This window comes from Mobula hypostoma, chromosome 3 (genome assembly GCF_963921235.1).
Source record: "Mobula hypostoma chromosome 3, sMobHyp1.1, whole genome shotgun sequence".
NCBI lineage: Eukaryota > Metazoa > Chordata > Chondrichthyes > Myliobatiformes > Myliobatidae > Mobula > Mobula hypostoma.
Genome location: NC_086099.1, coordinates 221,523,590 through 221,536,429, shown reverse-complemented (window position 1 = coordinate 221,536,429; position 12,840 = coordinate 221,523,590). Strand labels below are relative to the sequence as shown.

Sequence of the window (12,840 nt, the reverse complement as noted above, 5' to 3'; positions counted from 1 at the left end):
CACGGTACCCGGGTGCCCCTTGTGCAGTTCCTCCAGCACTCTGGTGTGTAGCTTGGGAGGAATCACAACTCGTGAACCACACATTAGTGTTCCTCGACACACTGACAACTGCTCCTTCCTCGCTGAGAAGGCTGGAAACAGTGTGTTACCCCACGCTGGCCATCCCTTTACCGTGATGTCATACACTTTTGACAACAAAGGGTCATTGCGTGTTTCCCTTTCAATGAGGCTGTTTGTCACTGGAAATTGTTCAACTATTGTTGTGTGAAAGACCTCTAACGAACACCATTTGTGTCGTTATCTCTGAAGTGGGCAGTGGTAAACGTGACAAACCATCTGCATTGCCATGTTGCTTGGTCCCCTTGTGTTCAATGTCATACCTGTGACCTCCTAAGAAAAGAGACCATCGCTGCAGCCTTTGTGCTGTCATCACTAGAATACCTTTTCTTGGGTTGAAGATTAACATGAGAGGGTGATGGTCAGTAAACAGAGTAAACTTTTGACCGTACAGGTAGGGACTGAATTTCTTGACTCCCCACATGAGGCTTAGGGCCTCTCTGTCAATCTGTGCGTAGTTGCATTCAGCTAAAGTTAGTGTTCTTGAGACAAAAGCTATTGGTCTTTCTGAGCCATCTGGAAACTTGTGCGATAACACAGCTCCTATTCCATGGGGTGAGGCATCACAAGCTAGTCGGTTAGGTAAGGAGGGGTCAAAGTGCACGAGCATCCCTTCTGAAGTTATGAGTCTTTTAGTTTCTTGAAACACTTTCTCACAGCTCTCAGTCCACTTCCATTGTGTCCCTGTCTGTAATAGTGCATTTAGTGGGTGTAGGACTGTGGATAGGTTAGGCAAGAACTTGTGGTAGTAGTTCACTAGACCAAGATATGCTCTCAGCTGAGACACATTTTCAGGTGGTGGTGCCTTAAGCACCGCTTCTATCTTGTCTTGAGACATGTGTAAGCCATCCTTGTTGATCACATGCCCACAGTATGAGATTTCCTTTTTGAAAAACTCACATTTCTGTCGATTAGCTCTGAGCTCATATTCTCGTAACCTGGTGAGCACTTGTTCAAAGTTTGAAAGATGTTCGTTGTCATCTTTGCCGGTGACAATGATGTCATCCAGGTAACACTGAATCCCTGGAATCCCCTGCAGGACCTGGTCCATTGCCCTTTGCCAGACTGCAGGAGCTGATGCTATCCCAAACACCAATCTGTTGTACTGGTAAAGTCCTTTGTGTGTATTTATTGTCAGGTGTTTCTTGGATGCTTCATCGATTTCCATTTGGAGATAAGCCTGGGTCAAATCGTTTTTTGTGAAATATTCTCCTCTTTACAGGGAAGCAAAGAGGTCCTCAATACGAGGGTACTGTACTGTGCGGAGAACTGGGGTAACAGTCACTTTAAAGTCACCACATTTGTGCAACTTGCTTGGTTTTCCTGGTTTTGTGCTGGAGGTTTCCTTCATCACTGGAACAATAGGCGTGGCCCATTCACTCAAATCCACCTTTGACAGGAACCTTCACCCTAGTCTGCTCCAGATTTTTCAGCTCTGCCTCTACTGTAGGACAGATTGCATATGGCACTGGTCTGGCTTTGTGAAATTTTGGACATGCATTTTTCTCAATCTCAATACTTGCCTTCGTGCCCTGAAGTGTTCCTATTCCTTTCATGAACACTTCCTCAGAGTCAGCAAGTATTTGTGACAGTCTCTCAGATGTAGCCTTTCTGCCCTCCTTTGCTGACACATCTAGTGCCTTGATGGTGTGCCAATACAACTGAATTTTCCTGAGGCATTCACGTCCCAGCAACGGTGGTCCTCCATTTTTCAGTACATAGAAGTTCAGCTGCTGTGTTTTGTAATTTTGCCTTTGGGACACACTTTCTGTCCTGTGTAAAGGCTGATTTATACTTGTGCGTCAAATGTATGTCTTAGGTCCGGTGTAGCCGCGTACCCTACGCTGTAATCTATGCAGAACCTTATGCAGTAGCCTAATGCGCACCTCCCCCAAAATGTAACTACGTGTTGTGGCAATGCAGACCGAACAACTGTTATTGGTCAGCTTGGTAGCATCGCATTTCCTCCTACGCTGCAATAGCTTCCCACTGGGCGACTGAAGGGCAGGGAAGGAACTCTGGCTACAATGCGTTCCATAAAGCTTTACAGACCTCCAAAATTATGGAGGACCCTGTGCTTGACACCAGTTTGTAGCTAGCTGCTACAGCCTGTTGACTTCCACCTGAAGCTAAAACTCGAATGGTGATTGCCAGTCTCTGAGTATACTGTGCATACACTGATGCGAAATAAATGTTTGGAGACAATGAACCAAATCGTCAGATCTACCTGCCGACATCCGAAAATATTTGAAATGCATTTCCTCGTCCATGTCTCTCAGTGGCTGGACAAGCACAGAAAATTCACCCTCCTTCAGTTTCAGTCACCGTTGTTTGAAGTTTGAGTTTCTTCGTGTTGAGTTTCAACACGAAGAAACTCAACACAGTGGCACAGAAACCCCACCGCCAACTAGTATTTTGGCGGTGAATTGCAGAGAGACGCAGACTCACCAACGCACAAGTATAAATGCTCACAACGGCATGTCCCATTTGCATAGGCTACAGCGTAAGCTAGTATGCACAAGTATAAATCAGCCTGAAGTCTTTAGCGGTAGTTTAGTTCGTTTCAGGGGTATGTGAGAAAACAGTTGTTTGTAGTCGTGTATAGAGATCACTGTTAAAGCGGAGCCTGTGTCCAATCCCATTTTCAACCTCACACCTGCCACTTGTGGAGTGATCCATATTACTCTTTGATCATCTGTCTCTTTCATGCTGTGAAGTTGCAGACAGGACAATTCACTTTTGTCTGAGTCGTTTTCATCAGGACTACTTTCTTTAATTTTGTGTATTTGTATTTTCCTTTCCAGGGTTTCTTGTTTCTCTGTATTTTGTCCTTTTTCTGCTGTTTACTAGCTTTGCATACTCTGCCAATGTGGCCCTGTTTGCCACAGTTTCTGCATTCTTTGTCTTTAAACCAATAGTCATCAGGGTCATGTGACCTGTTCCCACAACGGTAACATTTCTTTCCTTCATTGTCAGCATGTTCTCACAACGGTAACATTTCTTTCCTTCATTTCTGTTCAGTGACATTTTACTCATAGCATATTCCAGAGATTTTTGTTGCATCTTTGAAGCACCCCGTGCTGCTATTTCCAATGATATTGTAATGTTCAGCGCCTTCTCTAAGGTAAGGTCTCTTTCACACAGGAGCTTCTTCTGGGTGGTTTCACAGTGCATGCCACACACTAACCTCTCCCTCAATGCGTCTGATGGATCAGGTCCAAATTGACAATGTTCTGATAATTTGTGCAATTCAGCATAATATTCAGAAATGCTTTCATTTTTGCTCTGATTCCGTTTGTGAAATTTAAATCTTTCAGCAATGCTTGGGGTTTAAATGCTGTTGGAGAGTGTCTACTATTTGCTTGAATGTTTTGTCAGCTGGATTTTCAGGGGGTAACAAGCTCTGTAGCAGCCCGTATGTTTTGCTCCCATAACACTGAGTAAGAAGCTGGCTTTCTTTTCATCATTAACACCATTAGCCTCACAATATAACCACTCTTTCGGAGTAAGTTGCCCAGTCTTCAATGCCACTATCAAATGCTGTAATGGTTCCAATCATCGCCATCTTTGTTATTTTAATTTAGCCCCGTTTTCCCCTTGTTTTCTTTTTGACTCAAGTGTCCTTTTTGCTAGCGCAACGAGTGTACTCTGTCTAGATGTGTCCTAGGGCTACGTCCACACTACGCCGGATAATTTTGAAATTGAAGCTTTTTCTCTTTGTTTTGACCTTCCGTCCACACTGAAACAGCGTTTTCATCTCCTGAAAACGGAGATTTTCGAAAACACTCTCCAGAGTGTGTAAATTTGAAACGATTGTTTCGCGTTGTAGGGTGGACAGGGTAAACGGAGAGATTTAAAAACGTTGTTGTGACAACACCACAACAACAATGCTTTTTCTGCTTCTGCTTGGGACTGCGCAAGAACTGCCGGATGGCTGTTCTTGGTTCTTGATCCTCCAAAATATTTCACATGGAATTTAAACTGGAAGTGGCTTTCAAGCTGGTCCCCTCAGTTTCTCTGTTTGCATCCTCTGTTCTTCTACCCGTACCCTCCCCTCGATCTCCTGTACCCCGGGGTCTCCAAGCTGGCACTGTCGCTGACTGACCACAGCTGTTATAACGTGCAGTCGATGTGAACGGCATGAGAGTTAAATTGTATGATTATGAAGACACGCAGTCCTCTTTTATTGTCATTTAGTAATGCATGCATTAAGAAATGATACATTATTTCCTCCGGTGTGATATCACAAAACACAGGACAGACCAAGACTGAAAAAACTGACAAAACCACATAATTAATTCATATAGTTACAACAGTACAACAATACCATAACTTGATGAAGAAGTCCGCGAGCACAGTAAATTTCAAAGTTTCTCAAATGTCCCACATCTCACGCAGACGGGAGAAGGAGAAAAACTCTCCCTGCCATGCGGACCACAGTCCGACTCTAAGTCATTCGAAAACTTTGAGCTCTGATCAGCTCTCCGACACCGAGTACTGAGCGCCATCTCTGTCCGAACGATTCGACCTCCTTCTCGGTCGCCAAAAGCAGGCAAGGCCGGGGAGTTTGAGGCCTACCCTCTGAAAGATTCCTGACCACACAGTAACGACAGCAGCGAACGGGCGTTTCAGAAATTTCTCCAGATGTTCCTCTGTGCTTTCACATCCATTCTCCATCAAATCAGAATTGTCCACGGCCCCTATTTAACAGATACAATATCATTTTTCACCGGGGGGCTGCGCACACGCAGGTGCGCCGCCATCTTCTCTTCCCGCCTTTTTTGACTAGATCCCCTAAATTGGTTTGATTTGATTGCATCTATCTTTAAAAATAATAATGTCAGAAATACTGTGCAGGTCTGGCGGCAGAAGATTCCACTCTCTTGGTTCTTGGTTCTTGGTTCTTGATCCTCCAAAATATTCTGCATGGAATTTAAACTGGAGGTTGCGGAGGGTGGGTTTAAGAAGGAGATTTTTGAAGAAGAAAAGCTGCCTTAAATTTAACTGGGTTTGGTTGTGTGACTGTGGTAGGATTAAGATTATTCCATGCTTTAATTGTGGGGGTGAAAAATGAATTGCTGTACATATCTGACTTGGTAGTTAGTATATCAAATTGAGTTGAGTGCCCTCTTCTGTTCCTAATAGGTTTGGGTTTGATGTGGGATTGGTAGTCTTTGTTGAGTTGACCATTTAACATTTTGTAATTGTTGATAATGTTGATCCTGGGTAGAGGTCGGCTTCATATGTGTGTTGTTTACTTTATTGTCTATGCTAATAGCTTGTTTGGAATTAAACAGCTCCACTGCTTTGCTGACTTTGTAGTCGCTTGTAACTTGCAGAAACAGCTCGACCTCATTGTCTGTCTAAATGAAGTAGTCCGGTCTGCTTTCTCCAGCGGAGGATTTCTTTGTATTCCTCGAAGACATTTTGTAAAACTTTCTTTTGCTGTTGTTGTAGGTACTCTAGTTTTTGACCAATGGAAATAGCACAATGCCGCCGCGGAAATGAAAATATTATACCGTTTCCTCTTCGCTTGTTTTCTGTAGATGTGTCTGTGCATGCCCAGTAGGAGGAGATTCGCCCAAATATCTGTTTTAGAGTGGACAGAGATATTTTAAAAAACACCTAGTGTGGATGCCTGTCGTTTTTACTCTAAACCGGAGATTTCAAAATTGTCCAGTCTAGTGTGGATGTAGCCTAGATTATCTCTCTTCTCCAAGTGTTGTTATCAACTAAAACACGGTGTAACAATATGATGTAGGTTCATAATTCTCGTCGCCAATTTGTTGTGTATGTGTTACACAACAATTCTATTAATAAAAACGCTGGAGACGGGAGCCAAGTTTCATGGTTCTTTACTGGCAGAAACCAAACTCGGCACACACGTACAGATCAATATGCGCCTAATAGCGCATGCAACGATGTAATACTAAAACGTAAAGTAGTCCCTTATTATAATGTAGGCTATACGGTAAAACTCCCTTCCTGTTTCTGGCTTCCACCCATACTGACTCAGTAACAATTCCTCCATGGTGTCCTCCTTTTCTGCAGCTGTGATACTATCCCTGACTAACAATGCCCCCTCCTCTTTTACCTCCCTGCCAGAAATATCTGAACTTTAGAACATTCAGCAGCCATTCCTGCCCTTGTGACAGCCAAGTCTCTGTAATGGCCACAACTTCGTAGTGCCATGTACTGATCCATGCTCTAACTTTATCACACCTGTTCCTGATGCTCCTCGCAGTACAGGGAACATTTGTTACTTTGTTTATGAATGTAAGTGTTTCTATTAAAATGGTGGACTGAGAAATATAATCATTGAAGGAGGTGAGTATGCTTACCATGCTGTATTACCTGATCAAACACTCTGGTCGCCATTTCCCTGTCAGCCTAGTTTAAACTCTACCTAACAGCTCTAGCAAACCTGCTTGCAAAGACATTGGGCCCTCTCAAGTTCACATAGATTCATTCCCTTGTGTACAGGTCATACCTTCCCCCGAAAATATCCCAGTGACACACAAATCTGAAACCTTGCCTCCTGTACCCATTTCTCAACCATACATTCACTTACCATGTCTTCTGCCATACTATATCAAATACAGTTCTCAAATCACATATCTTCTGGTTTAGGATATTGCTGGTGAAGCACAGTGATGACTTGCTGAAAGCAAAAACAAATAAGACAGACAACACACATAAAAGTTGCTGGTGAACGCAACAGGCCAGGCAGCATCTCTAGGAAGAGGTACAGTCGATGTTTCGGGCCGAGGAAGGGTCAACTTGCTAAACGAAGGCTCTCGGCCCAAAACGTCGACTGTACCTCTTCCTAGAGATGCTGCCTGGCCTGCTGTGTTCATCAGCAACTTTTATGTGTGTTGCTTGAAATTACAGCATCTGCAGATTTCCTCGTGTTTGCACAAATAAAATAGACTTACTTAGACCCAATCACTGCAGTCAATAGCCTGCAGCTTCTCTTTCAGAGATGAGCTTTTGAACTGCCTGTATGACCTGGCATTTTTGCCGTTTGAACTGAAGTCTTGAAGGTACAGGATGTTTGGGGTGTGCACATGCCAAATTGAGGTGGCGGGGCCTGGGTCCAAGAGTGAAAAATTCAGACAATGTCAAGGCTGCGGGGCACGGGTCCGAGAACGAGGAAAGACCCGAAGTTTAACCGATTTAAACACCAGGTAGAATTAGAAAGGTCGGGTAGAGGTGGTGGGGCCCTGTCCTGAGAACGTATTGGAGCGGCAGGGCCTGGGTCCAAGAGCAAAGATCAAACAGGGTTTGGCTGACTTGAGCACCAGGTCAGATTGAAAAGATCAGGGTGTCCGGACCGGAGGTGAGGGACAGCCGGTGTTCAGCTCACTGCACCACGAGGTTCACTCGTCTCTACGCTGAACCGAGGCAGTGGCTGAAACAGCTGCAGTGATGACTGGCTTTGTGGCTGGGCACTCACTTTCGTCAACTTTAGTTCTGAATGTTATTTGCTTATTTTTATTTGCACTTTTTTTCTGCACATTAGGTGTTTGAGTGGCTTTTTTAATGGGTTCTATTGAGTTTCTTTGTTTTGTGGCTGCCTATTAGGAGATGAATCTCAAGTTTCAAAACTCGTTAGATTCTGGACTAGTTCCTGAGGATTGGAGGGTGGCTAATGTAACCCCACTTTTTAAAAAAGGAGGGAGAGAGAAACCGGGGAATTATAGGCCGGTTAGCCTAACGTCGGTGGTGGGGAAACTGCTGGAGTCAGTTATCAAGGATGTGATAACAGCACATTTGGAAAGCGGTGAAATGATCGGACAAAGTCAGCATGGATTTGTGAAAGGAAAATCATGTCTGACGAATCTCATAGAATTTTTTGAGGATGTAACTAGTAGAGTGGATAGGGGAGAACCAGTGGATGTGGTATATTTGGATTTTCAAAAGGCTTTTGACAAGGTCCCACACAGGAGATTAGTGTGCAAACTTAAAGCACACGGTATTGGGGGTAAGGTATTGGTGTGGGTGGAGAATTGGTTAGCAGACAGGAAGCAAAGAGTGGGAATAAACGGGACCTTTTCAGAATGGCAGGCGGTGACTAGTGGGGTACCGCAAGGCTCAGTGCTGGGACCCCAGTTGTTTACAATATATATTAATGACTTGGATGAGGGAATTAAATGCAGCATCTCCAAGTTTGCGGATGACACGAAGCTGGGTGGCAGTGTTAGCAGTGAGGAGGATGCTAAGAGGATGCAGGGTGACTTGGATAGGTTGGGTGAGTGGGCAAACTCATGGCAGATGCAATTTAATGTGGATAAATGTGAAGTTATCCACTTTGGTGGCAAAAATAGGAAAACAGATTATTATCTGAATGGTGGCCGATTAGGAAAAGGGGAGGTGCAACGAGACCTGGGTGTCATTATACACCAGTCATTGAAAGTGGGCATGCAGGTATAGCAGGCGGTGAAAAAGGCGAACGGTATGCTGGCATTTATATCGAGAGGATTCGAGTACAGGAGCAGGGAGGTACTACTGCAGTTGTACAAGGCCTTGGTGAGACCACACCTGGAGTATTGTGTGCAGTTTTGGTCCCCTAATCTGAGGAAAGACATCTTTGCCATAGAGGGAGTACAAAGAAGGTTCACCAGATTGATTCCTGGGATGGCAGGTCTTTCATATGAAGAAAGACTGGATGAACTGGGCTTGTACTCGTTGGAATTTAGAAGATTGAGGGGGGATCTGATTGAAACGTATAAGATCCTAAAGGGATTGGACAGGCTAGATGCGGGAAGATTGTTCCCGATGTTGGGGAGGTCTAGAATGAGGGGTCACAGTTTGAGGATAGAGGGGAAGCCTTTTAGGACCGAGGTTAGGAAAAACTTCTTCACACAGAGAGTGGTGAATCTGTGGAATTCTCTGCCACAGCAAACTGTTGAGGCCAGTTCATTGGCTATGTTTAAAAGGAAGTTAGATATGGCCCTTGTGGCTACAGGGGTCAGGGGGTATGGAGGGAAGGCTGGGTTCTGAGTTGGATGATCAGCCATGATCATAATAAAAGGCGGTGCAGGCTCGAAGGGCCGAATGGCCTACTCCTGCACCTATTTTCTATGTTTCTATGTTTCTATAGTATACATACTTTGATAATGATGTACTTTGAACTTTAAAATCATGCTAAACATTCAATTGCAGCATCATGTGGGGAAAGGAGAAGGAAGAAAAAAAATATTGTAAAATCAGTTTATATTTTGAAACAGCCTTAAGATTAATCGCATTTTCTTTTCCCCAGAGCTCTCTGAGTTATTTCCCTTCAAATGGTTATCTAGTTTCTCCTTTGAAAACTGTAACTGAATCTATTTTCATGTGCCAAGTGTCTGCCTGTTCTACTGGACACTAGATGCAGAATATTCAAACACTAGAAATCTGGAAAAAGCTGCAGCACTCCGGAGGCCAGGCAGTACCTGTGGAGAGAGGAACAAATTAATCCTTTAGATTAGTAACTTTATACCAGAACTGGGGCTCTATTTCAACAGAGCCACCTGACCAACTGAACATTTGTTGCATTTTCTAAATGCAAGCGACTCTGCTGATGCCGGAAATCCAGAGTAACACACATGAGATGCTAGAGGATCTCAGTGGTAGGAGGTAGGGATGAGCAGTGCAGGGCGAGGGAACTATGAGGTGGATGGCAGTGGATGGGAGATCTCCAGAGTTGATGAGGTTGGTGCTGCTGTGAAAGGCAATGGCCTGATTGCTCTGAATAGGTTCCTCTTCAAGAAGAGGTATCTGAGAGTTACACCTGGTCTTTGCAATGTGAGAGGTCAATCTGCCAGACTACACAGCAACCCTCTTATCTACAGGTTTGATGGTGAAGTTGGGATTGGTGTGGAGAGATTGGAAGGTAGTACATTCAATTGCATTTGCTCTTTCTTTAACTTCTTGATCATCGTAACTTACTATAATAAAAAGTAGGGAAAATACTCTGCATTGTGGCAGATTACTTAAAATCTGGATCTTAATGTGCTGACTGTACTAGACCTGTAGTCAGCATGATTTTGTTAGGGGTGAGTTTATCCAGGCTGACTAATTTGATTGAATTTGGCAAAAAGGTAACAAAATACAATGATTATGGCAGAGCACTTGATGTAGCCCACATAGATTTTAGTAAGATCTTAGACAAGGTCCCACATGAGAGAGGTCCGGTGGATTGGAGATCATTGGATCTAAGGTAGGTTGGTAAACTACATCGTAAATAGCCTTGGTGGTAAGAGACAGAGTGATATTGAAGGGTTGTTTCTGCGATTTGAAGTCTGTGACAACTTGTGTGCTCCAGGAACTCTTACTGTATGTCATATGCATTAATGACTGCTGTGTCTTCCCTGCCATCCCCTTGCTGAAGTCCAAAAACCAATTCTGATGTTGAGTACAGGGTGGTTGTTGTGACATCACTCAACCAGCCACAGATGGAGTACTGTGTGTAGCTCAAGGCAAGCAGGCAAAGGATTACATTGGAGAGGGTGCAGAGGAGTTTCACCCAGATGTTGCCTGGAATGTAGTGTCTCACATATGAGGTGATACTGGATAGTCTGGGCTTGTTTCCTTGGATCAGATCGGGCTGAGGGATTCCTGATAGTTGCACTAATTATGTAGGGCATAGCTAGAGTAGTTAGTAGGAAACTTGTTCACAAAACCTACAAAGCATAGCTTTGGAATAGCGGGGAAGAGGTATATAGGGAAATCGAAGCAGATTCTTTTCACCCAGATGATGGTTGAAATCTGAAACACACTGCCTGAGTGGGTGGTATAATCAGGTACACACTCACATTTAAGTAGTAAGGCACAGCAGTCTACAGACCAAGTGCTAGTGGATGGATGATTGATGGTCATCACGATCTGGTGGGCTGAAGGGCCCATTTTTGTGGTGTGGGACTCTTCAAGGTAAATGGATTTCATGGGTATGTGCCTGATGAATGATGCGCTTCAAGGATCTGGTTTAAAATATTCCACTCAGTTTAACTTTTGTCTCAAACATTTTGTTTACAGCAGCTGAAAAACCTTCTGTTTGGCTCCAGTTTCTGCTGCTTTGCTGAGGAATGGAAGATACAGAGTTTCACTTTCAATGATCTACCTGAATTAAAATACGGAATCGTTCAGAAGAAGGTGAAAGTTTCTCTCATTGCATATTGTAGAGCACTAGGTATAGGATTTGTCAGTTCGAAAACAAACCCTCTCAAGTTGCAGAAATTGATATGAAACCCACACAGGTTACAGTTTGGCAATAAAGACAGGACTTCTGTGATGCCTGTGGACTGCTTAAGAAGTAATTTTGTAAAAATGGCAATACTTTTGATGAGTTACGAAGTTAACAGCACAGAAGCACCCAATATCTTAGGCCCACCACATACATGCTGACCATCAAGTACCTACGTATCTATTCTGTATATATCTCCCACCCACCTGGCTTTACTATCGCCTTCTAGCTTGAACTCCTTCCCGTCCCTCACCTTCTTATTCTGGCACCTTCCCCCTTTTCCATTCCTGATAAAGGGTCTTGGCCCAAATCCATACCTGTTTATATTCATTTCCAAAGATGCTGCCTGATCTTTGAGTTCCTCTAGTGTTAATACCTGTGTTAATTCCAGTCCTCATTTAGACACTTATTAAATGTTGTGAGAATACCTGCCTCCACCATGCAGTCAAGCAGGGTGTTCCAGATTTCAGTCCCTGTCTAGGTGGAAACAAAATCTCAGATTCCCTTAAGTTTCAGACACACTTGATGTAGGAAAATCTATAGATGTAATATTTTTTCATACGTCCACCAGGTCCCCTTCCTGTTATAGAGTTATCCTGCATGGAAACAGGCCCGTAACCCATCTGGCCCAAGCTAGTTACATTTGCCCATAACCTTTTGAATCTTTCCATTCCATGTGCCTGGGCAACTGAAAATTGTTAGTAGCAGTCAGTCTGTGTGTCTGTCCTCATAAATGAATCACAACATTATTTTCAAAATTATAGTAGTGACTACTTTTTGAAATTAATCCATTTGATTCAGGATGGTCATCTTGAAAAGGATGCACAAGCTGCTATAATAATGCAGTTATCCTTTGATATGATGGGTCTTCTCTGGAACCGAAGGGGCTTAAATAATAGATTTTAAACCAACATAATTTTAAAAGTCCTTTTCCCTTTTAACAATGTGCAAAGTGATGCAATGCCTCTCTGGGATATGTTTATTTGGGCAGAACACAGTACCACGGCATGAACGAAAGCCCTTTCACTTGGTCCCGTTACGTACTGGTGAAAAATTCATGGTTTGTTTTGGTTGCCATGTGAATGTGTAAAAAGTGCTCTCTCCTCATTAGAGCTATCTGTTGTTAACCTGGCTATGTCAGAAACATACTCTGCTCCTCAATATCACTGAAATAGATTGATATTTATTTTGAAGTATGTGTTTGTTTTATCACTTTTTATTGTTAGTATGAATTATTTTATTTTACGGACACTGCTTAGCTGATGCTATTTGTCTGTGATGCTGCTGCAAGTGAAGTTTTTCATTCCACATGTGCATACATGTACTTCTACACTTGATGATAAACTTGAGTTTGAGTCCTGGGGTAGTTCAACCACGATCACTTTGAATGGTGTGATAGGTTTGAGGGGCCGAGTGGCCTAATCCTCCCATTTTCTTAACAATTGACTGAATATGAAAAAAAGATATCCAGAGTGCACAGGCAGATCAGGCAAATGGAT

The 12,840-nt window shown here is 43.4% G+C and overlaps 1 protein-coding gene across 2 annotated transcripts in view; it reads left to right on the top strand.

Moving 5' to 3' along the window:
* The window catches only part of mindy4 (MINDY lysine 48 deubiquitinase 4), a 291,924-nt gene that overhangs the window by 130,580 nt on the left and 148,504 nt on the right, over positions 1 to 12,840 (top strand). For both annotated transcript variants that reach the window (XM_063044570.1, XM_063044571.1), the window contains one exon: positions 11,134 to 11,250. In XM_063044570.1, the coding sequence (XP_062900640.1) occupies positions 11,134 to 11,250 (117 nt within the window). The remainder of the gene's footprint in view (positions 1 to 11,133; positions 11,251 to 12,840) is intronic.